The sequence below is a fragment of the Hipposideros armiger genome, unplaced genomic scaffold (genome assembly GCF_001890085.2).
Source record: "Hipposideros armiger isolate ML-2016 unplaced genomic scaffold, ASM189008v1 scaffold_380, whole genome shotgun sequence".
In the NCBI taxonomy this organism is placed as follows: domain Eukaryota; kingdom Metazoa; phylum Chordata; class Mammalia; order Chiroptera; family Hipposideridae; genus Hipposideros; species Hipposideros armiger.
In genome coordinates, this window is record NW_017731730.1 from 221596 (window position 1) to 246010 (window position 24415).

Consider the following 24415-nt stretch of genomic DNA (forward strand, 5'->3'; position numbering starts at 1 on the left):
CACTCTTCTCTGTTCTGCTCTTGTTTCTTGAAATCGCTTCATCAAATAAGCCATCTGCACACATGCTCAGACTCAGGCTCTGTTTTCTGAGGCAACTGAGGCCAAGGCCTCTATCTGCTGGGAGATGGCTTATTCTGATGTAAATCTGAAATTTTGCTGGACGGAGCAAACTTTTTTTCCCCAGACGCCAGAAATCCTATTATTTATTTTAAACTTTTGGAGCTAAGAGAAAGGGGGGAAAAACTTTTCATAACTATACTTTCTGAAAATTCTGTGTCAGTCCAGAGGGTGTCCCTGCCCTCTGATCCCATAGCCACTTTTGGAGGGGCCCTGAGGGCGTGGTTCCTGGGGGAGTCCCCTCCCCACACTGCCTTTTTAGGTTTAGTTTCTTTAGAGCGTTGACCTTTGCATTTATGTGTCTGGCTATTAAATCCGATTGCTGGGCTGATAGAGTGTGCGTGTAAGGGGTTTATCTGCTCGCACGAGTTTGCTTACTGGTGTCCTCCAGTGATTTACTTATTTATTTGGAATGCTGTATCCAGAATTTGGAGCTACTAACACAGCACGTACACATTGGGGACCGGTTTGCCCTAGCGGCCTTGAATCTCAAATTCAAGTGGTCTTTAAAGCAGCGCGATGACCTCATGTTCGTGGTTCCAAACCTGCGCTGGGCTCTTCTGGCTATCTGTGAACAGGAGGGACATCCATGGTTTGCCACAGGGAGTGGTGCGACTTTGGGCTCACTGCCTGGGAGCCTGTAGCATTCCCGTGGCCTGAGGTGTGTGGACTGCAGTGCTGAGCGGGCAATCAGCAGAGCATGCTGGCTTTTTCTCCCCAGGGAACCATTTCTTCCTACTATGTCCAGCGCTATGGATTTCCTCCAGGATGCAAAGTGGTGGCCTTCACCGGGGACAACCCAGGTGAGTACCTCGGGGGATTTCACTCTCCAAGTGTCCTGACTTTGTCCATGCTGGATACGTGAGAATGCCAGCCTGGCCGCGTGATAAAGCCTTTCTGTGGTGGGGCCCCTCCTTCCTGGGCTGCAGGCTCTACTGCTGAAACCCGGCTCCTAGGATCAGCCCCACCTCGGCCCTGGCAGCTCTCAGGAGCAGCTCAAGGCTGCCCCTTCACCCCATTCAAAACTGATCAGCGATGAAGGAAGGCAGTCTTGCCCACCCCTCCCTCACCTGTTCCAAGCTAAATATCTCAGTTCCTCCAGCCCTTGCTCTAGGACACGGTTTTGAATCCCCACAACATCATTTGATCCGTAGGTGTGACTTACTTCTCATCCAAATACCTTGTTGTCCTTTCAAAATGAAAATAATCCATTAGGAACATGGATTAGTTTTTATACCTACTCTGTCAACTAGAAGAATGTCAGGGAGAAGAACATGCCTGCTTGTTAACCCCTGAAGTGTGAGCTTCTGGGCACAATTGAGCAGGAATGACGAAGCAGTTTTCTGTCCTTTTGTCTTTTGGTTTCGGGCTGACTGTTGGAGATACCAGGCTGGTAGTTCTCAGCCGGTCCAGCCCTAAGTCTTACCTTCAGTTTACTGCTGCCTTAAATAATACATTAATTGCTCCTTCATTAAAATACCAACAATAATAAGCAAACAGACTAACAAAAGGCTCATGCTTTTTTTCTTAACTCACAAGGGATACCTCTTCATTGCAGAAAAAAATTTTAAATACTAATCGAAGGAAGGATATAATAATCATGTATAATCCCTTAACCCAGAGATAACCACAGTTAAAATTTTGATGACTGTCCTTCCAGCCTTCTTTCTATGCCCATAAATAAGAATATTTTATTTTAATTAACTTGGGTAGTATTTTTTGTGCCATGTCATGTCAGTCGTCCCAGCATTTATTTCACCAGTCCCCTATGATGGAGGTTGGCCTGGCTTCCGGTGTTTAGGCAATGCAAACGGTGTTGCAGTACACATCCTATGTTGTCCCTTGTCCCTGTAGGATAAGTTCTTGGAGGGGATTCCTGGACCCAAGGCTCTGACACGCTGCTGACTGCATCTCACCAGCAATGTTTTAAATACACCCTTCCTCCCCCACATTTCTCCTTTCATTCATTCTCGATGTTTAGTGAGCACCTACTACATGCCAGGCCTTTCAGTTCCAGAGTATATCAATGAACAAGACAGATACAGATCACGGTCATGGCCCTCACGTCGAACAGGATCCCAAGCAGTTGACATAACCTGGCCCCTTCCATACTGCTGGGGTGGAGAAAGCACCTCACTCCTGCCTCCCCTTCGTCTTGCTCTGCCATGTGTGTCCTGGCGTCTTGACTTGTTCCCCTTGGCTCTCTGAACTCCTAGAAGTGCCTGACAGTGGGTGAAGAGTTTGGACCCTTTAGGAAAGAGGTCCCAGCCCCAAATCAGAGGCCCTGACCACAGAGACTCTACCTTCTGACCCCTGGGACCTCCTTTGGGGACCTCCTGAGCCCTCAGCTCACCTTACTTCTGCCTCAACCCTTAGCATGTGGGTTCAGATGGGAGGTGGGGGCTGTCCTTTCAACTGGCAGGTGATTGTCATTTGCTCTGTGCCTCCCGTCTGGCCTCCAGCTAACCAGAGGCTCCCTTCCCATTCTCAGCGTCACTGGCAGGCATGAGGCTGGAGGAAGGTGACATTGCGGTAAGGTGACCTCACGAGTAGAGCCAGCTCTTTCAGCCCTGGGGGACAGGGGTTCTGGGTCTTGGCAGCATCTTTGCTGCCTATCAGAGGGTCTGTAGGGTTTAAAAGGCAGCTGAGATTGGGGATAGGGAGACCCAGGCCTTCGCTGAGTCCCCTGTTTGCCTTGACAGTGGCCAGTCTTGGTGGGCACAGTGGCAGAAGGGCCAGACATTGGGCCAGAGGACTGTGAGCTCCCCAGGTAGATAAGGAAGATATCACGCATGCCCCCCTGGGTTTAGTGGGAAAATCGTTTGGGGAACCAGTCATCACCGACACCATTAGTTAGATGCAGTTGTGGCAATTTTTAGAAAATCCACCCATAGGATCCGTGACACCCTGTATGTGGGGAACTGACCTTGGACTCATCTGGTGTGGGAGGGGCAGAGAGGTTTCTCTGAGGAAGTGGCATTTAACCTGAGGTCTGCAACATGAGGAGTGAGGCAGTGAGGTTAGGGTGGGTGGAGCTGGGAAAAGACGGAGGTGCCTCACCCTGCCCGTGTCTCCCCAGGTCAGCCTGGGCACCAGTGACACCCTATTTCTCTGGCTCAAGGAGCCCACGCCCGCCCTGGAAGGCCACATCTTCTGCAACCCAGTTGACCCCCAGCACTACATGGCACTTCTATGGTAAGTTGAGTGGGGGGCGGGGGATGGAGGTTCGGGCAGGCCCAGCCCCATCTGGACCACCCCAAGTCATTCCACGAAGCAGTCATTCCACTTGTGGACAACTGAGACCCCAGGGACTTTCTTGATAGCAGAGCTGGGTGGGGAAGAACCCAGGACCTGGAGTCCCCTAAAACCCAACCCTACTACCCACATCCTTTGTGGCTTGGGGCAGGCACAATAGCATATCTGAGCCACAGTTTGCTCTTAAAATGGGGAGAATGAGAGTATTTACTTCATAGTATTGTTATGACATGTTTAGTCTATGGTAGACTTTCAACAAAGGTAGTGAGGACATCCTACTTCCTGACAGTTCTCATGGAAGGGGTGTGCTCTGCGCCCTGACCATGGACAGGCCTTTGGAGACTTGCTGGAAGCTACTGAGTGAGGTTTCGGAGCCTCTAAGCCCAGGAACCGCTGGAGAATATGTAGGTCTAGTAAATCTAGCCAGCCCCTCCCCTCTGTCCAGATGGTACAGTGTGCAGATACCCCAGTTCCCTGTCCCTCTCTGGGCTCCTTTGTGGCAGCCTCCTCTGTAAACAAAGCTCAAGACAAGTGCATTTCCCACTGATTCCCGGGGACCTGAGGTGGGCCTGATTCCTGAGGGAGAACCTCAGATTCATGCCATACACTGTCTGGGGCTTGTGGTCCAGCCTGACCTGCAGCCCTTCTGCTTGGGACTCTACATGGAAACACAGGGGTCCAGTCAGCAAGTACTGGGTCCCTCCCTCAAAGTTGTGTATACTTCTGCAGCTTTAAAAATGGCTCCCTCATGAGAGAGAAGATCCGTGATGAGTCTGCTTCCTGTTCCTGGAGCGAGTTCTCTACGGCGCTACGGTCCAGCGAGATGGGTAACGGCGGAAACCTGGGTAGGCTGTTTGCTGATGCCCAGGCCCATGAAGGTGCAGCAGCTGCTCGTGGGAGGGGCAGGGCCTGGGCCCCCATGAGCTGGGGGAGAAGAGGGCCAGGAAGAAGCCAAAGGGGTCCCTGTCTGACTACATTTCTGGTCCATGGGCCTTACAAGCTGGTGTGAGACCCCGTGTTCCGAGTGAGGTGGGCCATAAGGCTGCTTTTGGCTGCCACTCTGTGTCGGGAGTGGAAGATCAGGCCATAGCTGCATCCTCTGTTGTCCTTGCCCCTGGTGACAGCATCAGAGATGGCAGCCACAGCGCCTACTCTACTGTGGTGCATCTCCATACTCAGCTTTCTGCCCCAGATATAGGGTCCTGTTAGGAAAAGTGCCCAGTGTCTGGAGCAGGTCTCTAAGTGGGGCGGGGACGTGCCTCCCTTGATCAATCTAACCTGTGCTGGTATTTTAGGGTTAGCAGGGCAGCCACCCCTTGGCCTGGCCTGCCAGGTGAGAGTAGGAAGAGCTAAGAAAAGCTAGCCTTGGCCGGCCGAGTGGCGCGTTGGTGGAGCTGGCTTGGGACGCCAGCTCTGAGCAGCAGGGCCCCAGTTCGGATCCCACATGAGGGCCAGTGACGCTGTGCCCTCTATAGCTAAGATGGTGAACAACAGCTAAGATGGTAAACAACAGGTTGACCTAGAGCTGGGCTTCTGTGAGTCGCTGGCGATGGCGTAGGCTGCAGGGAGGCAGCGGGTGTGAGCTTTCATGAGCTGCCATGAGTGGCCGTCCAATGGCCGGCAAGTGACTGCCTCACTCGGGAAGAGCGCAATGATAATACCAACATGGGCCAGTGAAGCGAGTCCTCCACAACTAGACTAAAGAACAAAGGACAGCAACTTGTCTGTTTCACTTCCCTGATTCCCCAACGCTGTTCCCTCCCCCAATTCCCAAATAAAATATTTAAAAAAAAAACAAAAAAAACAGAAAGGGAAAAAAAAGCTAGCCTTGGCCTTTACAGTTGCCCTCTGTCTTGCCAGAGAGAAGGAACTGAGAGAATTCACAGGTCTTATCCCAGGATAAAAGAGGCCTGAGGAACAGGGATGTGGAGTCATTTCACCCTGCCCTTTTCTAATCTCTTCCTGGTCTGTTTCAGGTTTCTATTTTGATGTAATGGAGATCACCCCTGAAATTATTGGGCGTCATAGGTTCAGTGCAGAAAACCATGAGGTATGTGTGTTACTGGTATTGGTGCTACATTAGCTCCAATTCTGAGTATTAAATTTAACAGTCACCAGTCAAATTACTTGTATGCTACTTTTAGGGACTTCATTCATTCACTCATCCATTTATAAAATAAACATTTTGATGTGCTAGGGTGTGTGCTAGATGCTGGGGAGTCAGCAGGATCTAAGACAGACCCCATCCTTTCTCTCAAAGAGGAGTGCAGAACACCTCAGGGGTCTCCCCTGAGCTAACGTGCTCACACTGATAGTCACTGAGTGTCACAGAGCCTGTTTCCTTGGGGAGCTTAATCCCACACCTCCCAAGAACTCACAGATCTTGAGATCATGAATTTCCTCTTCATCGAAAGAGCCTCTGGCATGAGGGGCACTCACATTTATCAGCATTTCTTGGGTGCTGTTTAGTTCCAGGCACTGTGTTGGTGGTTTTCTTTATCTTCCTTACTTACCTCTCAAAGAAACTCTCTGAGGGAGGTATTATCAACTCCTTTACAGATGGAAAAATGGAGCCTCAGAGAGACTAAATAATGCACACAATTCACAGGGCTTAGGTGATGGAGGGGCTCAAACTCGGTCTTCTTTGGCCCTGAACTTGCTGTTTTATTTTCCCCTCCACCGTGCTGCCTTTCCCAGGAGAGATTTGGTCGTTACTTGCTGCTTTGAGTTGCCTTTTCTGTGAGATAGTCACCAGCGTCATCGCCACATTTTGGGTTGTGAGAGATGTCTGGGTTGGGTTGTGAGAGATGTTTCTCACCCTAATGTCTGGGGGTTTCAGTCAGTCTCTCTCCGTCAGTAAGTGGAACAGAGTTGGTGTTGGATTATAAAGCCTATAATAGCACTACATGTTACTGTAGATTGTAAATGGAAAGCTTCATATGAAGTGGAGGGGGTTCATCTCAGTCCTTTGATGGAGGGTCAGTTTGTTTTCTTGTTGTTCTTAGAGCGAAGATATACCTGTTCTCTTTTATGTAAATCTGTAGAGGTTTGTCAAGGAGAAGGTAGTTTTCTTCATTAGTTTGATCTACAGATATGTATGATTGGTGCCAGGCATTGGGGTCGCAGAGGAGAGGAAGACACCCGTGTTCCCCGCTCCGTGGAGTTCATTGCCTAAGAGGGAGATAGGCAGTACACTAGTGAGCAAACACATATAGGAAAAGAACGTGTGACATGAGTAGGAAGGGGACAAACAAAGTGCCACGTGAGAAAGCAAGGGTGAGCTGGCGGAGTTGCCTTAGATGGGGTGACCAGGCGTGGCCTCTCTGAGGAGATGGCCTTGAGGTGGAGACTTGAAGGATGAGAAGGATCCCCCCATGGGAAGGGTGGGCAGACGTCCAGGCAGAGGGAAGAGTTTGAGGAAATGAAAATAGGTGAGGCGGGCTGGTGTAGTTCGTGAGGGAGGGAGTGGGGGCATCCATTGCTGGCCTCAAGCTGGAGGGACAGGCCAGCCTGGAGTCGACCCCCATCAGCTTCAGCCTGAAGGGCGACCCACAGGTGTGGGTTCTCAGCCTGAACTCCTGGCTCTCACTGTGTATCCACTACGTAGACCAGGCTCTGTTGTCTACTTTGATCACTGTAACCGCCCTGAAACACAGGCACCACTGTTCCCTCAGCTTTGTTAAGAAAGAAAATGAGGCTCAGCAAGATTTACAAAACTTAGTCAAGGTCACAGAGCTGAATGGCAGAGGCAGAATTTGAACCCTCGGTGGCCTGAGCTCTCTGGTGCTCAGACTTCCAAAGTGATACTTACGTAAGTCTGTGAACACATGTGTGGGAGCTGTGTGTGTGTGTGTGTGTGTGTGTGTGTGTGTGTGTGTGTGTGAGAGAGAGAGAGAGAGAGAGAGAGAGAGGCAGTTAGTGGTTCAGGAGCCCAACTATGCATGAGCTCCATTGGAGGCCTGAGTCATGAGTTCTGAATCTGGGCAGTTATTTAAAAAGAACACACACACACACACACACACACACACACACACACACACACGAGTGGACAATGAGAGCTGTTCACTCTGTGCCCACTTTTTCCTGGAGACAGGTCTCAGCATTCCCTAAGGACGTGGAGATCCGAGCACTGATTGAAGGACAGTTCATGGCCAAGAGGATTCATGCCGAGCGCCTGGGCTATCGAGTCAGTAAGTGTCATCTCTGGGGTGGGGTCCAGGACCCCGCTCACACCTGGAGGTTCTTGAGACCTGTCTGGGCCTTCAGGCATGACCTGGCAGGGCACTGTCTTTTAAGCCCCCATTACAGGGGCCTCATGCAGAAGGGAGGTGGAGCCTGGCAGTTGACTGGCACTTGTGGGCAGGCATACACTAGGAGACAGGTTGTTCCTGCTTCTCTGCTCTGTCCCCAGTAGCCTGATGACCTGGCCAGGAGCTGTAGGACGTGGAGATCTTTCTGTAACCCTAAGCTCCAACCTGCAGAGTGACTGTTCCAAATTCTGGATCCTCAGGACATGGGCAACACAGGAGGGAAGGGTCTGGGCTGGGGGCCGTGACTAGGGGGCATAGTTCTGGGCAAGGAAGTTGGAGTCCAACTTTCTAAGATGTGTTTGTTCCTCTGAGCAGTAGCTGTTGTCACTAGAGAAGGTAGAAAACCCCTGAAGCCTCTTTGCTGGATGGCCTCCTGGTACTTTTGTGGACAATCTAAGTTCTATGTAGTATAAGTGTTATGTCTTTGAATCAACGAAGTAAAAAGATACTTTAAAAATAAGCCTTGGGGAAACGTTCTGAAAACCTATTAGGTAGCACATACTAAGCTGCATTGCACCTGTCAGTGAATGCATGACAGAACCATGTATATGTGCTCTCCAGAGACGTACAGGAGACCATTCGTCGTGGCTCTGTGCTTGATAGCCCCACACGGGGAACAACCCAATGCCTGTTGATAGTAGACGGTGTAAATGCATTGTGGGTCTTCACGCCATGTGATACTGCACAGAAACAAAAACAAAGCAGCCTCAGCTACGCACAACAAATGGAACTGAGCGAAAGAAGCCAAACACAAAGTACATATGGCAGGATTCCTTGTACATCCAATTCAGAAACAGACATAACTGTTTCCTGTTGTTGGAAGTCAGGATAGTTAGCAGGTAACTTTTAGGAGTGGGCGCGTGAGAAGGCCCCCAGGATGCTGGTGATGTTCTGTGTCCTGGGCTATACCGGTGTTTCGTTTGTGAAAATTTGCCACACTGTCAGCTTATGATGTGTATGTACGTTCCCTAGGATGTGTGTGTGTGCAGTAAAAGAATTTTAAATCCCATCATGTGCCGCATAATGATGTTTTGGTCAATAATGGGCCACGTGTAGGACAGTCCCATAAGATTATAGTGAAGCCACAAAATTCCTGTCGTCTAGTGCGGTCGTAGCTGTCTTAACATCATAGCACAACACATCCCTCACGGGTTTGTGGTGATGCTGGTGTAAACAGACCTGCCGTGCTGCCAGTCATATTAAAATATTGTACCTTTTATGTTTAGATACACAAATACCATTGTGTCACAATTACCTACAGTATTCAGGGCAGTAACGTGATGTACAGGTTTGTATTCTCAGAGCAGTAGGCTCTGCCATACAGTCTAGGTGTGTAGCAGGGTAGACCAGCGGTCGGCAAACTGCGGCTCGCGAGCCACATGCGGCTCTGAAGTAAAATTGAAAATGAAAATAAAACTATTATAGTTTCATGTATAAAAATTTTAAAGGATATTATTCACATAATGGTGATTTCATTTGTTTTATGGCTCTCGAATATTTTTTTTTTAATTGGGGAATTGCGGGGAGGGGAACAGCGCTGGGGAATTGGGGGAAGGGAACAGACAAGTTGCTGTCGTTTTGTTCTTCAGTCTAGTTGTGGAGGACGTTGCTTCACTGGCCCAAGCTGGCACCATCATTGTGCTCTTCTCTGGCGAGGCAGATCAGTCGCCGGCTTCTGGACGGCCGCTCACTGCGGCTGCTGGCCGCTCACGCTGGCTGCTGGCTACATACGGTAGCCCATGGCAACCCACTGCCACAAGGACTGCAGCCTATGCCGCCGCCGGCGACTCACGGCAGCCCAGCTCCAGGTTGAGCTGTTGTTCAGCATCTTAGCTGTGGAGGGCAGTGTCACTGGCCCTCGTATGTGGGATCCGAACCGGGGCCCTCTGGCATCCCAAGCGAGTTCTTAACCATCGCGCCACTCGGCCGGCCCGGCTCTCGAATATTTTTTAAATTGTTTTGAGGGACCGGATTGGCTCTTCCATCTCAAAAGTTTGCCGACCCCTGGGTTAGACCGTCTAGGTTTGTGTAAGTCACTCTGGGTAGTTTGCACAACAGTGACATCACCTAAGGACGTTTCTCAGAACCTATCCCCTCATCAAGCAAAGCATGACTGTAAATAAATGAGCATTATAAACATTCTCATTCCTCTCCGCCCTATTACTCAAACTGAAAAGAAAATTCCCCAAAGGTCTTCAAGACTTCAGAGTTCCCTGAGAAATGAGATCAGTTGAGCAGGGCAGGGATGGTGCTGAGGTTGGCGCCAAGTGCCTGGCATAAAGGGTCCTCTGGCTGTCAGGAGGAGGCATGGGTTGGGGGGGGGATGGCCCCGACAGCCCAGTGTTTGGGGAGAGGCATTGAGGACAGAGAGGTCCTTCTGGGCTTAGGATGGGTAATGTGATCATGTTATTATTCCCAGTCTTTACAGCATTTCCTGTGCAAAACAGCATAAAATTACTTATCCTCTTAGCAAGTTTAAAAGCGGAATCAAACCTGTCTTGCCAGCTCTGCTGGGTTCCTCTCAAACAAGATCATGTAAATGAACGTGCTTAGGAACACAAAGGGCTGTGCAAACAAGAGGCATCATTCTCCCCTCTGCTGTGTGGATTGACCCGCTCAGGTTTCTGTTCTTCATCAACCATAGTCTTGTTTTCATAGTGTCTAAGAAGGAGACCAAGTAAGACTGACGATCATGATAATTATAATTGCCACCATTTATTAAGCACCTACTGTGTGCCGGGCCTGGTCCTGTGCACTTACTCCTTATTAACCAGTGCCTCTGAGGTAGGTGCTGGTATTATTCCCACTTCACCAAGTAGGAACCTGAGCGTTAAGTCACTTACTCAAGGCTGGCAGTGCTTCTTTTTTTAAAGATTTTATTGGAGAGTTGGGGGAGGAAACAGCACTGGGGAATCGGGGAAGGGGAACAGACAAGTTGCTGTCCTTTTGTTCTTCAGTCTAGTTGTGGAGGATGTGGCTTCACTGGCCCATGTTTGTATTGTGATCATTGCGCTCTTCCCTGCTGAGACAGGTCAGTTGCCGGCCCTTGGACCCCAGTTCACAGCAGCTCATGCTGGCTGCCGGCCATTCACGCTGGCTGCTGGTTGCTCACGCTGGCTGCCGGCCACGCATGGTAGCTTATGGCAGCCCACTGCAGCCCCACTGCAGCCCCACTGCAGCCTACGCCGTCGCCGGGACTCACAGCAGCCCAGCCCCAGGTCGAGCTGTTGCTCACCATCTTAGCTGTAGAGGGTGCAACATTACTGGCCCATGGGAGATCCGAACCAGCAGCCCTGCTGCTCAGAGGTTGCGCTCCCAAGCCAACTCTTAACCAACGAGCCACTCGGCCGGTCCCTGGCTGAGCTTCTTAAAGAAGCCATTGTGGCTCCAGACTCTGGGTTCTTAGCCACCTCGCCTACCTCTGCTTTATTTAAGGAACGATTGTTCTCTTGATGTTGAGACACCACCAAACATTTGCACCCAGCTGGCCTGGGCTAAAGCCTTGGTACCTTTTCAGCTTATGTTCCTATATGTATTTCATTTGTCTAAGGTTGATTTGTAAAAGCAATAAAACCTTATCATAGCAAGTTTGTAAAATTAAACTACTTATAATCCCATCCCATCATCCAGCCACTTGTACTATGTGGAGTTCTAGTCTTTTTTATCAGCTTATATTTGTATAGCCATAGTCCTATTTCCTTTGTATATACAAACCCTAAAGTTTATCAAAAGCCTTCTACCTGGGCAGGATTTTGTTCTGGTTGAAAGATGAATCCAGCTTATTTCTCTGATGGAGGGAACTGCCTTCCATGTCTCTATCTCCTTCCAGGTCTGCCGTGGCAGTTCAGTGTTACTTGAAGTTCCATCTCTCTCTCAGTCCCTCCGAGCACCCTCCCCAGGTAGAAGCTTGCTTTTGCTGGATGACAGTCCTTTAACTTGAGGTCAAAAGCTGCTGCTGCTCAATGTCAGGGGGTGGAGAGAAGAGGCTGAGAGTCTTGCAGCTCTGAAGTCATTAGTTTCCTCCCAGCCGCAATGCATGAAAGTGCCCATGTCCCCACCAACACTCACCATTAAGCCCCTTGCAGTCTTTTGCTAATCTGATGGGTGTAAACCGGTATCTCAGTGTTGGTTTAATTTGTGTTTCTTTTGTTAAATGAGTTTGAACTGCTCTTTGTAACTAGCTTTTTCTTCTGTGAATTAGCTATTTACTGGGTTGTCGGAAAAGTCATGATGTATTTTTTTCTATGTTTTTTTCGTTGCAAAAATGCATCATGACTTTTCTGAGAACCTGATATACCCTTTCCCATTTCCCCCTATATTGGATTTCCTATCTTTTTCTTATGGATTTGCAGAAGCTTATTGTATATTTCGAATATTAGATCCTCATCAATTTTCTGTGTGGCAAGCTCCCTCTACTGTTTGTCCATTAACGTATTCATAGTGCCAACAAATGAACAGAATTTTGATTAAATTAAACCCACCCATTTTTCATCTTAAATTTTGTGCTTTTGAGATATTGCTTAAGAGGTTTTCCGCTACTCCAGTGCCACAGCAATGTTTTTTACCTTTTCTACTGTTAGTGTAACCTTCCACATTTAGGATTTTGATCCATCTGGAGCCCAACTTTATGGAATGCTGTAAATTGGGATCCAGTTTAATTTTTTTCCCACATGGTGGCTCAGTTCTATTGTCCTCCATTACTTGTAGTGCCCTCTTTATCATTTATCAGGTTCCTATATATACATGGGTCTCTCTTGGTACCCCTTTTCCATTCCATTGGTTTATTGGTCTGTTCTTGGGGCAAACTGTATAATTATAGCTTTGTAGTATGTCTGTTATTAGTTGGCTGCATAACAAAGTACCACAGACTGGATGTATTGAACAACAGAAATTATCTCTGTCTTCATATGGTCTTCCTTCTGTGCATCCTAATTGACTCTTCTTACAAGGACACCAGCCCTCTTGGATTAGAGCCCACCCTAATGACCTCTTTTTAAGTTAATTACATCTTTAAATATATATTTGTCTTTATCTCCAAGTACAGTCACATTCTGAGGTGCTGGGAGTCAGGACTTCAACATATGAATTTTGGGGGGACACAATTCAGCCCATAACAACAATGCTTTAATATCTAATATAGTAATATGCACCCTCCTCGCTTTTCTTTTTTCAATATTGTCTTAGCTGTTTATGGGTCTTTATTTTCCCATATCTATTTTGTAATATATTTGGTTCAGTTGCTTAAGAAAAAAACCCAGTTGGAATTTTTATTTAGGTTGCATTGAATTTATAAATTAATTAGAAAAAAATTGACACTTTTATAATGTTAATGCAAACCTATCCAAGACCCTGGGATATTTTAAAATTTATTTAGATATTCTTTTTTGTACTTTAACAGCATTTCAATTTTTTATTCATACAGACCTTTGAATTCTTTGCTAAGGTATTTCCTGGCTATATTACATTTCTGGTTGGCATTGTGAATGATAATTTATTTTTTATCACGTTTGCTAGTTGATTATTGTTGGAAATGCCATTGATTATTGTATGTTGATTGTGTATCTGGCAACCCTATTAAACTTTTATTAGTTTGCCTATTTTTATTTTTTTCTAGATGGCCTATTGTTTGTAAATAATGGTACTTTTATCTTTCTTTTGATCCTTATACATTTTACTTATTGGGTTGTCGGAAAAGTCATGATGCATTTTTGCAATGAAAAACATAGAAAAAATATGTCATGACTTTTCCGACAACCCAATATTTTTCTTGTCCTATAGCACTGACTAGCATAGCTAGTACGATATAACAGTGTATTGGATAGTATGAATCTTTGTTTTGTTCCTGGTATTAGTTATCTATTGCTGTCTAACAAACTACCTCAAAACATAGTGATTTAAAACAATAATGCACATTTATTATCTTACACAGTCTCTGTGGGTCAAGAATTTAGGAATTGGCATAGCTCATTCGTTCTGCCTGAGGTCCCTGCTGAGGTTGAGGTCAGTGTGTCATCTGGGGCTGCAGTCATCCGAAGCCTTGACTAAGGCTGCAGGATCTGCTTCCAAGGTGGCCGGCTCACGTGGTTGTTGGCAGGAGGCCTCAGAACCGCTCCATGGAGACCTCTGCATAGCTTGAGTATCTTCAAGACGTGGCAGTTAGCTTCCCCCAAAGAGAGTGATTCAAGAGAGGGTGATCTACAACAGAGCAAGGTGTAAGTGTTGGTCTTTTATAACCTAGTCTTGGAGTTCACGCTCCATCATTTACACACTATCCTATTGGTCACCTGAGTCAGCCCTCTTGAATGTGAGAGGGGACCACATGAAGGTGTGACTATTAGGAGGCAGGAGTCATTTGGAGGCCATTTTGGGGATCCTGGCAGGCACACTAGTCTTAAAGAGAATGCTTCTAAATGTTTCTGTTAATTTAGATATTTGTTTTAAATTTTGGATATTTGGCCTTTATCAATTTAAGCAAGTTCCCTTCTATTCCTGGGTTATTGAGAGATTTTGTTGTTTAATGATTTAAAAAAAAAATTAACAGTAAGAGATGGGGCAGCAGCCTCACAAGCAAATTACATGTGACAAGCCTGCAGAGACAAAGCCAGCTTTGGACCTTTCTCTCAGTCCTGTGTGATAAGCAAGAGGCATTGGTCCAATATAAGCCCTTTGTGGCTGAAGAACTCTGGAAAACAGCCTTTTCTGCCTTTTGTCTTTTCTTATTCCTTGCAGTGCCCAAGACAAAGATTTTGGCCACTGGAGGGGCATCTCACAACAGCGACATCTTGCAGGTAAATGTATGTAGCGGGCCCTGCATTAAGACGTCTTCTACATCTGTTACTTCCAAGAGCTTGACGCTCAACAGTAAGGACGGCCTCTGTTCCCATTCCTGCAGGGATGGGAGCTCACAGCTCATTCTATCCCAGGAAGCCAGCTCTACTGCCTTACAGCTCACACCGTGAGCAGGTTCTGTCTTATACTCAGATAAAATCCACTGCCCTGTATAACTGCACTCTCTGATACCAGCAGTGGCTTTTCAAATCATACAAAACGTGCCTGTCCCACATGACAAACCTGACATCAAATAAATGCCAGTGTTGTTGTCTTCCTAAAAATTTCTCCCTTCCAATTTAAAGATCTCTGATTTTCCCAACCATTCCTCTTACAATATAGTCTCCAGACTTTGTCACTGTCTTTCTGGTCCTCCATTATGCTAGAAATATGTGACCAAAAGTGGAATCAACCTGCAAATGTCTGACAATCAGGCTGTTACATCTTGGGGCTGTCAGAGTCTTATTGTGATACTGAGTATTTTTTAATGTAGCCTGAGGCTGCTTTAGCTGTCTGCATAACTGCATCAACTCTTGACTTGTAATATACCTGTCTTAGGTAAGATTCTCTAGAAGCAGAGTCTTAAATGGGCATTTTCTATAAGTGATTTGTTGAGGGAGTTCTCCAGGGAGAAAGCGGGGATGCAGACAGGGCGGGGGAAGAAGGGCAAGCAAGGATGTGGTTTTGGCTGGAGTTGGCTTCAGCTCTATCCCATGGGGAGATCTAGAACATGAACTGTACCTCAGACTTGGTTCCACCGTGGGGTAAGGAGTCCCACTGGCTGCCCTGGGGAGAGGTGAAAATAACCTCTTGTGAGAGGCAGCCTCTGTTCAGCTGAGAGCAGTTCTTTTGAGGAGGGGCACATGTGAGCCATTAGCAGCCAATACTCACAGCATCTGGGGAGGGGTGCACACCGGTGCAGTCAGGGGCTCTAGATGGGGCAGCAGCAGCATCTACTGCAATATTGCTGGTCAACTAAGACCCCCCCAAGTCTTTTCCCTGTGAGCTCCTTTTAGTATACATCCTCCATTCTAAATTTATGTACTTTATTTGGAGGACCTAAGTAGAAAACTTTATCTCTATAAAACATGCCCTTGTTAGTTAGGCTTGTTTGGGCTTATTACGATGAGTCTGATACCCAGTCACCTCCACCTTGACTGTTTGCTAAGCATACTTCCTAAATCTGCCTCCTTGTCTTTGACAAAATGGTTAAACAACGCAGGGACAACCTGGACTGCCGTGGCCCTCCACGAGAGACTTCCCCTGGGTCATCCTGATAACAGTATCACCGGGGCAGCATGGCCAGGCGTCCTTCCTGGAAGGCAGTAGAGGTGAAATGAAAGGCATCAGAAAGCGAATGAGGAAAGCGTGCCTGGGAAATGCTTGCCAAAATGTCCGTGTTCCCTCTGAGAAATGACTCACCACAGAAAGAATCTCTGTTCTTTCCAGGTGCTTGCGGATGTGTTTGGTGCCCCGGTGTATGTCATAGACACTGCCAACTCAGCCTGTGTGGGCTGTGCGTACAGAGCTTTCCACGGTAGGTCGATGGATGGGGAACAGATGCCTCTGGAAGAGGTTGGGGCACTGGCTGGGCTGAGGAGGGTGGAAAGGGGAGATTAGGATATTTCCAGTCTTCAGGGACATTGGAGTCTTAGGGGCGGTGGCTTCATTTTTCTCCCTCCCAGCACACGAGAAGCAACCCAAACCCTCGTTCCTTCATTCTCTATTTAAAGTGAAAAAAAGAGGCAGGGTCCTAACGGAATGAGGCCTGGTCAGAGTCAGGCTGAGCACAGGGACCTTGGGAAAGGACACCCAGCATACTGAAGGCACGCAGACGTGGGTCTGGACTGCTGGTGGGAGGGAGTGGTGGAGGAAGTCCAGAGCTCTTTTTTTCAGCACGAGCAGGAAGTTGATACAAAGGTGAAGGCTGGAGAGCCAAGCAGTTCAGCACCTTGGACAGCTCCACAGGGCCCGTTGCTTTCAAGGAGGCCTCGCTGAGACTCCAAATAATAAAGGAATCTTCCCCATCCATCTAAGCAAGTTCTGGCAGGAGCAGCACATGCCCCCAAGGGCATTCTTCCTCCCATTTGGTCAGTTTGCTCAGGCTGCTCCTTTCGGCCACCCATGTACCTCAAGGGCTTTGTCTTTCTCCTCTAGAGATTTCATTCTTCACACGTTTACTCTTAATTTTTTTTTTTTTTTTTTTTTAGCTGAGCCGTCCTGCTACCTGTTGGCAGCTCAGCAGCAGCTCAGCTTGGGCTGGACTCAAACCGCTGTTGCTCGGAGCTCAAACTCTTGAGCGAGCGCTTAACCAACTGAGCCACTCGGCCGGCCCTTGACTCTTAACTTTTTAACATACCTGTTAAACTTATATTTTTCTTTCAACATTGAGAATTAATCAGGGACCATATCCTTCTCTTAATAATTAACCTCTTTTTTTATTCCCCTCCCTTCACACCCTGTTCACCTCACCCCACCTCATGTCACTCCTGTATCAAGATCACTGGGTAATTTATTTCCAGATTGTTATGTTTTTAATTAAAATTTACATCATATTAGATTTTACTTACACTTCCCTATGAGGTTTTCTTTCCTTTTTTTTTTTTAACTCCCTTCAATTTCTTTCTCTTTCATTTCTATGCTAGTTTTGTTGGAATATACACCCTAAATAAATTTTTAAGAGGAAATTCAGCAGGTGATAATTTCCTGAGGACTTACATGTCCAGAAAGGGCTTTGCTTTGTCCTCCCAAAGAATGTTACCTTGGCTGGGCAGAGGACTTTACGTTCAAAATACTTTCCTCAGAACTTTGAAAACACTGTTCCATAATCTTCTGGCCATGATTGTTGCCATGAAAAGCCTGGGGCCCACTTCCTACCCCCCCCCCGCCCCCCTTCGGCCAATGCAGGAAAGGAGCTACCTGTTAGGGACCCTACCGTTATGCTCCACTGCATTTTTTTTTAATTTTTCCTTTTCTGTGCCTATTTAGTTGCCAAATGTTACCTGGGGTACCACCCTACTCTGTCCCCCAAAACCAAAACCCGAGCTAAATCCTAGGATACCAGTTCCAACCCTGAGGCCTGTCAGCCACTTTACTAGACACCTGTTCTCCCCAGCTGGGTCCAGGGATGAATCTTACATGCAGCCAGTCTGTGCATGAGTAGAGAGGGGACTATAATCTCTTGATTAGTCTGCTGCCCAGCCCCCGACCCCCATCATTCATCCCATTTGCTCCTCATGCAGCTCTGAGCTGGGATATTCCCGCATTCAGTTAGAAGACGGGGCCTCCTGTCCTCAGTGGGCCCTCCTTCATTCTTGGTGGTGCGTTTCCCTGTCAATCTGATACTACTCCTTAAATTGCCTAGAAATTCCTCACTGTTTCTTGCCCACCTATGGCAACCTTCCCTCTTCTCCAGCTCTGCCACTCATTTGCTTGGAGTATTTATTGAGTGCCTCCTGTATGCAGGCAGTGTGCTAGGCACCAGGGCTTCAGTGGAGACCCAGTCTATGGTCTCAGGTAGCTTCCGGCTCAGCAAGGTGGGGACCTTCAGCAAACCTGTGGCCAGAAATTGTGAGAAGCGGTCTGAGGAAAGCGGATGGTGCTTAGGGATGGAGGGTTAGGGAGCCTCCCAAACTAGTGATGTTCTCAGCTGCAGCTTATCTGAGGAGAAGAAAATAGGTCCATGAAAAGAGAAGAGAAGAACATTCCACACAGTGAAAAGGCTCTGAGGCAGGAGGAATTGAAAGATGCCTGGGGTGGCTTGAATGCAGTGAGCCATGGGAGAGCAGGGTCATGTGAGAGAGGAGAGGCAGGCGAACCCTCCCGCTCTGTCAGATGTCAGGGTCAGTTGCCGATTCCATGACAGGCGCTATCAGTGAGCAAGACAAACTAGGCACTGTTGAAGAGGCCTACATTTAAACTCTTTCTTTTCTCTCTTTTAACAGTTTCATTGAGGCACAATTTATAAGACGTAAAAATCACCCAACTTCAAGTGTACAATTCAGTGATTTTTAGTAAATGTACTGAGTTGTGTCACCATCAGCATAATCCAGTGTTAGAACATTTTACCACCCCAGAGATAAAATGCTATTTCTGGTTAATGCCCTGATTTGCAATGTGCACTGATGTGAAATGAAATTTCCCTTCTAGGCCTTGCAGCTGGGACGGACGTGCCCTTTTCAGAGGTTGTGAAGTTATCCCCAAATCCCAGATTAGCTGCAACCCCAACCGCAGGAGCTTCTCAGGTGAGAGACCCGTCAGAATTTGGTCAGAGCATTTGCATTGTGAAAACCAACCAGGTTTTTTTTCCCCCAAAAGGTAAGCTTTTCCTTTTTCACCTACATTAAAGTTGATGTGCTCAACTAACAGGGAAATTTGACCTTTTTTTTTTTTATTGTCTAAAGAAACAGCAAAAGAAGCAAGATTGTCAGTTGAGAGTCACAGATGCTGCTGATTTTATAGCCTCAGGGGACAGATAGATTGCTGGGCATATCTTCATTGCTCTGTGTGCCTCAGGGTGGGCCCTTCCATTGCATCTGGTAACAGAAGCCACTGAAAGACTGTCACTTAAGCACAAGGCATGCTGGGTTTCTAGCCCTCAAATCTAAAGTCTGGATCCAAGACAGCCGTGCTATCCCTCAGGCCAGGAAATCCTTGTGAAGGCAGCCCCCGCTTGTTACAGGCTGGGCTCCCCGGAAAGCAGACTTGGAGATGTCAGTTAGGATGCAGGAGACTGATGAGGCGGTGCTCGTGGGATCTAGGCCTGTGTAAGGGAAAAGCGGGAGGCAGAACGGGGCGGAGGGAGGCGGGTTGCTGCAGGGCAATCCCAGTGGAGCCCTCAGCCAGTCCTCCAGGAAGTTCTGAAGCTGGGAGGATCCTTTAGAGTTTGTGTTATGGGGGCCAGGCCTTTATACCCCACGTCAGTCAGTCATTGCATGCAGGCTGCCGGCCACCCCAAGATGGGGTAAGGCCGCTCTCTGTAGCCGAAGCAGTCCCCACCGTGGGCGGTTGCTGAGGTCTGGGAGAATGAGTTCTCCGTTCCTTGAAGGGCATTCACAGCCTCCACTGCACCACTCTCCCTGGTTACAGGCGTCTTGCAGCCCAGGAGCAGGGGTGGTGCAGACGTGGCTCTATTACTCACTGTCCAGGAGGCAGCCTGAGTTTCAACATTTGCCTCAGTTTCCCTTGGCCCTGAAGGTGGGTGATGTGGAGTGGGCCCAGGTGGGTACGGTGTACACCCTATGTCACAACTGAGAGACTCTGAGCTTAGAAACCCCCAACCATATAAAGGAACTGCAAGCAAACCTGCCCAACCTTTCTCTCCAAAGGGGGAACTTTCTTTGTTATCCTGGGCAGTAAAAAAATCTTTTCCCTCTGCCCACAGAGGGCAACACTACCTTCTAAGACTGCTTGCTATACAAACATCCTTGAAAAAATAGTCTGGAACAAAAGCTGTCACCAGTCATATAGAAACACTGTGGAGAATTGTTCCCAGCATGCCTTGGAAGCAGAAGCTCATGTTTTCCAGGTGATCAGATAACCCACACACATAGGTGTGCCCAAGTGTCTGTTATTTTCTATCATGTGTCCTTATGTTTAAGTGGCAGCTCACTGCAGTCGAAAGACTCTATATTGAGATAAAGGGCCTTTGCGTTCTGAACTTTTTCTGCCTCTCCCTCACGGACCTTCATGTGACCTTGAGCAGCACTCCTCATCTCTGAACCTCTGTTTCTTCATCTGTGAAGTGGGGACATCTGTCCTGCTGTCTTTTAACCTGCCAGTTGCGAGGCTTGAAAAGAATCCTTGACTGTAATGGCTTAATTATGTAACAGGAGGTCTGAAGGTAGTTGCCAGTGTTGGTTCAGCAGTGTCAGGGCCCCGGGTCATGTTCTCTGAAGTTCTCTGGGTCAGCACTGGACATTGGGGACATCATGAGAGCCACATATGTCATTTTAAATTTTCTAGTTGTCTCATTTAAAAAAAGAGTAAAAAAATAAATGACTACTTTTAATAATATATTGTATTTAGTCCACCATGTCCAAAATGTTATCTTTTCAACATGTAATCAATAAGAAAAATTGCTCATGTGATATTTTACTTTTTTTGTGTGTGTGAAGCTTTTGAAGTCTGGTGTGTGCTTAGAACACTATTTCAAGTTCCATTTCCAGTGCACATATGTATTGGAGAGGGCAGCTTTAGATGCGCTTGTAATCAGATGGGCACAGGATGTCTCTAGCTGCCCCAAACATCATGTCCCCCCACAACTGGCAGGAATCAAAGCATGGCATTGGACAGAGAATCTCTCTTCACATGCTTCTTGCTTATCAGGGGGAGATATCCTGGTCTGTTCTCATCAATTCCCCCGACAGGCTACCACTTGGTCTCATGGTCAGCCTTGGTTGTAAGAACGGCAGGGGCAAGGTCTGGCTCTTTTATCCTCTCTAGAAGGAGGCCCGCAAGGAAGAAGGTAGTTTGGGAAAGCTTTAGGGAATCAAACAGCTGCGTCTGCCTCATTACAGTTAGCAGATACTCAGTGTGTGTACCGCCACTCTCCCTGGCTTGCCCATGGCCAGTCACTAGTTGTCACTTTAAAGAGAAAGGACTCTTTACCATCAAACCCAAGTGTTACCTCAGACTCCTTCCCAACACCAGGTTGCAAACCATGACAAGTCTATGAGTGTCAGCATAAGTGACCTATTTGGAGACTGGCTTGTAAATTCCTTGAGAGCAGGGTGACATCCTCTGTTTTCTCTCAATGGCAGCTACAGCACTGCTGTGCTCAAGTGGAAAGTCAGAACCGTAACTGTTTTTCTCTCAGGTCAGCTGCATGTTGCAATTTCCTGCTTGGAGAGGAGATCAGAGCCCCCTCACTTTCTCTATGTTCACAGACAGAGCTCCATCAAGAGTAGGCCCTACTTGTGTGGTCAGTTGCTAAAATACTTGACTTTGGAGCTAATTAAGGCAAATTCAGAAGGAATGGGATTGGCATGAACTATGAGTGGCATTTGTGAGTCCCAGGGAAATCTGGGTCCCTCAGTCTTTTTTTTTTAAGCTGAGCCATCCTGCCACCTGTTGGCAGCTCAGCGGCTGCTCAGCTCGGGCCGGGAATCGAACCGCTGTTGCTCAGAGCTCAAACTCTTGAGCGAGCTCTTAACCAACTGAGCCACTCGGCCGGCCCCAAGGTCCCTCGGTCTTAAATGTTGTTTGTCTGTAAGACAACATGCGCTCACCTGAAGGGCGCCTCCATTTCTCAGACAAGGCTTGCAGAGCCACTGGTGAAAACAGCTTAAAAAAAAAGGAACGAAGGATAAGAATGTGGGGTTGTGTTCCTTCGTGGTCATTTTTTCCTTGCTGGGTTTTTGGTTTGGGTTTATTACACAACACACACTGTGTGTATAATTTTGTAGTCCACTTCTTTTAAAATTCTATATTACAACATAAGTATTTACATTCTTAAAAATGTCCATACACATATTTTTAGTGACTGCATAGTATTCTGTCTGGCTAATGCATCATAATTGACTTGAGCATTTTCCATGTCTTAGAGCCGTTCCTTCTAGTTTTTCAATTATAATTAACCCTGTGTGGGTAAAGGGTTAATAAAACCTTTCCCTATTCTGTTAATTTTCTAGCTCTGTTTACTTTGAGACTTAATAAAATAATAAAATGGAATGTCAACTGTGTTCCTAGGCAACATTGCTTGTGTCAAAATGGTCTTTAATTGGGAAACTGCACCTGGAGTGGCAAAACCATAAACTGAAGGGAAGTCATACTTAGAGTTTCCCTGAGTGCAGTGGCTTCTCGTGGGCATGTCTCTTGCCTATGGAGCTGTCATAAGAAAAGCTCCTCTGGGACATGAGGTTTCAAAGCCAGGGTGGTTCCTGTGCCTGTTCAAAGTAGATTTCATTACCTTGTACCTGAGCTGTCACCTGGGGGGCAGGGAGGCTAAGAGACCCTTTTCAGGGTCTGTGCCAACTGCCGTATGGCCCACTACGTGGTCTCCTATTGAAGACGAGCACCTGCAGCCACTGTGCTGACAGATGTTTCTCTAGTGTATTCTCTTGAGAGCCAAGGTGTGGCCCATGGCTCTTATGAGACTGGATGTTGAGTGATAGCTAAGGCGACCCTTGGGGCGCCTGGTGCCCTACATTTGGGGTTAGTTCCTTAGGAGAGTGTTGCAGAAGTAGAATAACTGGGTCAAAGGCTATGGGAGTTTTCAAGCACCTTGATACAGATGTAGAGTGAAGTTGATTTCCAAAAGGGTTGTATCACCAACTTCCACCAGCTGTGCAAGGAGACAGCCATTTCCTGGTATCTTCACCAGAATTTTGTTTTCAACTTTGTAGATTTCATAACAAAAATTGGCTTCTTGTCATAATTTGCGTTAAAAGAAAATCTTAAGATTTTGAGAACTACTAGCATTTCCCTTTTCAGTGTGAGTTGATGCTTCTTTTCTTTTGCCCAGAAAAAAAAAAAAAAAAGAAAAGAAAAGAAAAAGAAAAATTAAATTGTAAATAAATGGGATGTAAAATGTTTAAATTGCAAGTTGCAAAGAGATGGAAGAGGCACCTCCCCCTCCCCATTCTAAAGTGTTCTTTCCACCCCTCCAGGTCTACGCTGCGCTCCTCCCAAGGTATGCCCAGCTTGAGCAGAGAATCCTGTCCCTGCCCCGGGGGCCTCTGGAGTGAATTCTGCAGGCCCAGGAGCCCCTGTGGACCCTGCCTGCCCAGACTTGCTGGTCCCACCTGGAGACGCGGCCCTGGACAGCGGGGAGCCTCTTCCCTTCCGCAGTGGCTCTGCCTGCTCCCTGATTCCTGCTGTGCTGCCCAGGACCTCTCTGAAAGTACATCTTGCTGAACATAAATGGCCTGCTTGTGTGTCCCTGTGCCCTTGTGTCCGGGGCAGGAAAGCATCTCTCCTTTTCTGTCTTTATCCCAGGAGGCAGGATAACACTGAGTCTGGATATCGCATTTAAAAATGGTGACTTTTTCCTTTCCAAAAGCAGAAGTGAAGCTAATCCAGGGACCTAAAGCAGCAGAATGGAGGAGACAAAGCCATCCCCCTTCCCATGACCCCAGCCCACCCCCTTTTCCAGCCCTGACTCACTGGCCATTCCTCCCCAAACCCTAACCCACAGCCACCCAATCCCATACCCGAACCCCACTGTCTGTCCTTTCCCCAACCCTGACCCCCAACCAAGTCTCTCACGCCCTGACCCTCCCGCTGCCTCCTCCGTCTTCGGGTCAGCTGTCTGAAAGTGCCCCCCAGTCTCCTTTCTTGTCGTCCCCATGCTCAGTCCTCCGTCATGCTCTCACCCACCTTTTAGCATCTGCCACCCCCCCCCACCCCCCCCACCCCCGTTCACCTGGTATAACTCACCACCTCCTACCCAAACACACCTGCCGGGCCTGGAGAACAGGCTTCAGCTCTGCCCACAGGCTACCTGACTCCCAGGCACATCAGATTGCTTGGAGGGGCCATCGTCCAGGTAGCACAGGGTGTGTGTGTGTGTGTGTGTGTGTGTGTGTCTACTTTCAGTTTCCTTGCTGAAAAAACTGGGTCATTTGTCCGGAAGAATTTCCCAAACTCTGAATTTTGTTAATTCTGTCCCTGCGGTGTCATTTAACATGTTCTCTATTTTCTGTATTTCCTATAGATTGGTAGTTAGATCTACTAATACAGGGTTTCCCAACCTCAGCACCATGGGCATTTTGGGCTAGGTAACGTTTTGTTGTGGAGGGCTGCCGTGCTCATTCTGCGATGTTCAGCAGTATCACTGGCCTCTTCCCACTAGATGCCAGTATCATTCCCTCCCCCCAAGTCATGATAATCAAGAATGTCTCCAGGCATTGCCAGATGTGCCCTGGTGGGGGTGAGGGAACTGAATTGCCCCTGCTTGATAACCA

At 47.6% G+C, this 24415-nt stretch overlaps 1 protein-coding gene across 1 annotated transcript in view; it reads left to right on the plus strand.

The window, feature by feature from the left end:
- XYLB (xylulokinase) overlaps positions 1-23373 on the plus strand; it is a 42373-nt gene extending 19000 nt beyond the window's left edge. Inside the window, exons 10-19 of the mRNA XM_019662803.1 lie at positions 839-920; positions 2609-2649; positions 3197-3312; positions 4102-4217; positions 5349-5422; positions 7466-7562; positions 14412-14470; positions 15960-16047; positions 18660-18754; positions 23120-23373. Of these exons, the coding sequence (XP_019518348.1) occupies positions 839-920; positions 2609-2649; positions 3197-3312; positions 4102-4217; positions 5349-5422; positions 7466-7562; positions 14412-14470; positions 15960-16047; positions 18660-18754; positions 23120-23197 (846 nt within the window). The 3' untranslated portion in view covers positions 23198-23373. The remainder of the gene's footprint in view (positions 1-838; positions 921-2608; positions 2650-3196; positions 3313-4101; positions 4218-5348; positions 5423-7465; positions 7563-14411; positions 14471-15959; positions 16048-18659; positions 18755-23119) is intronic.
- Positions 23374-24415: the final 1042 nt, after the last annotated feature.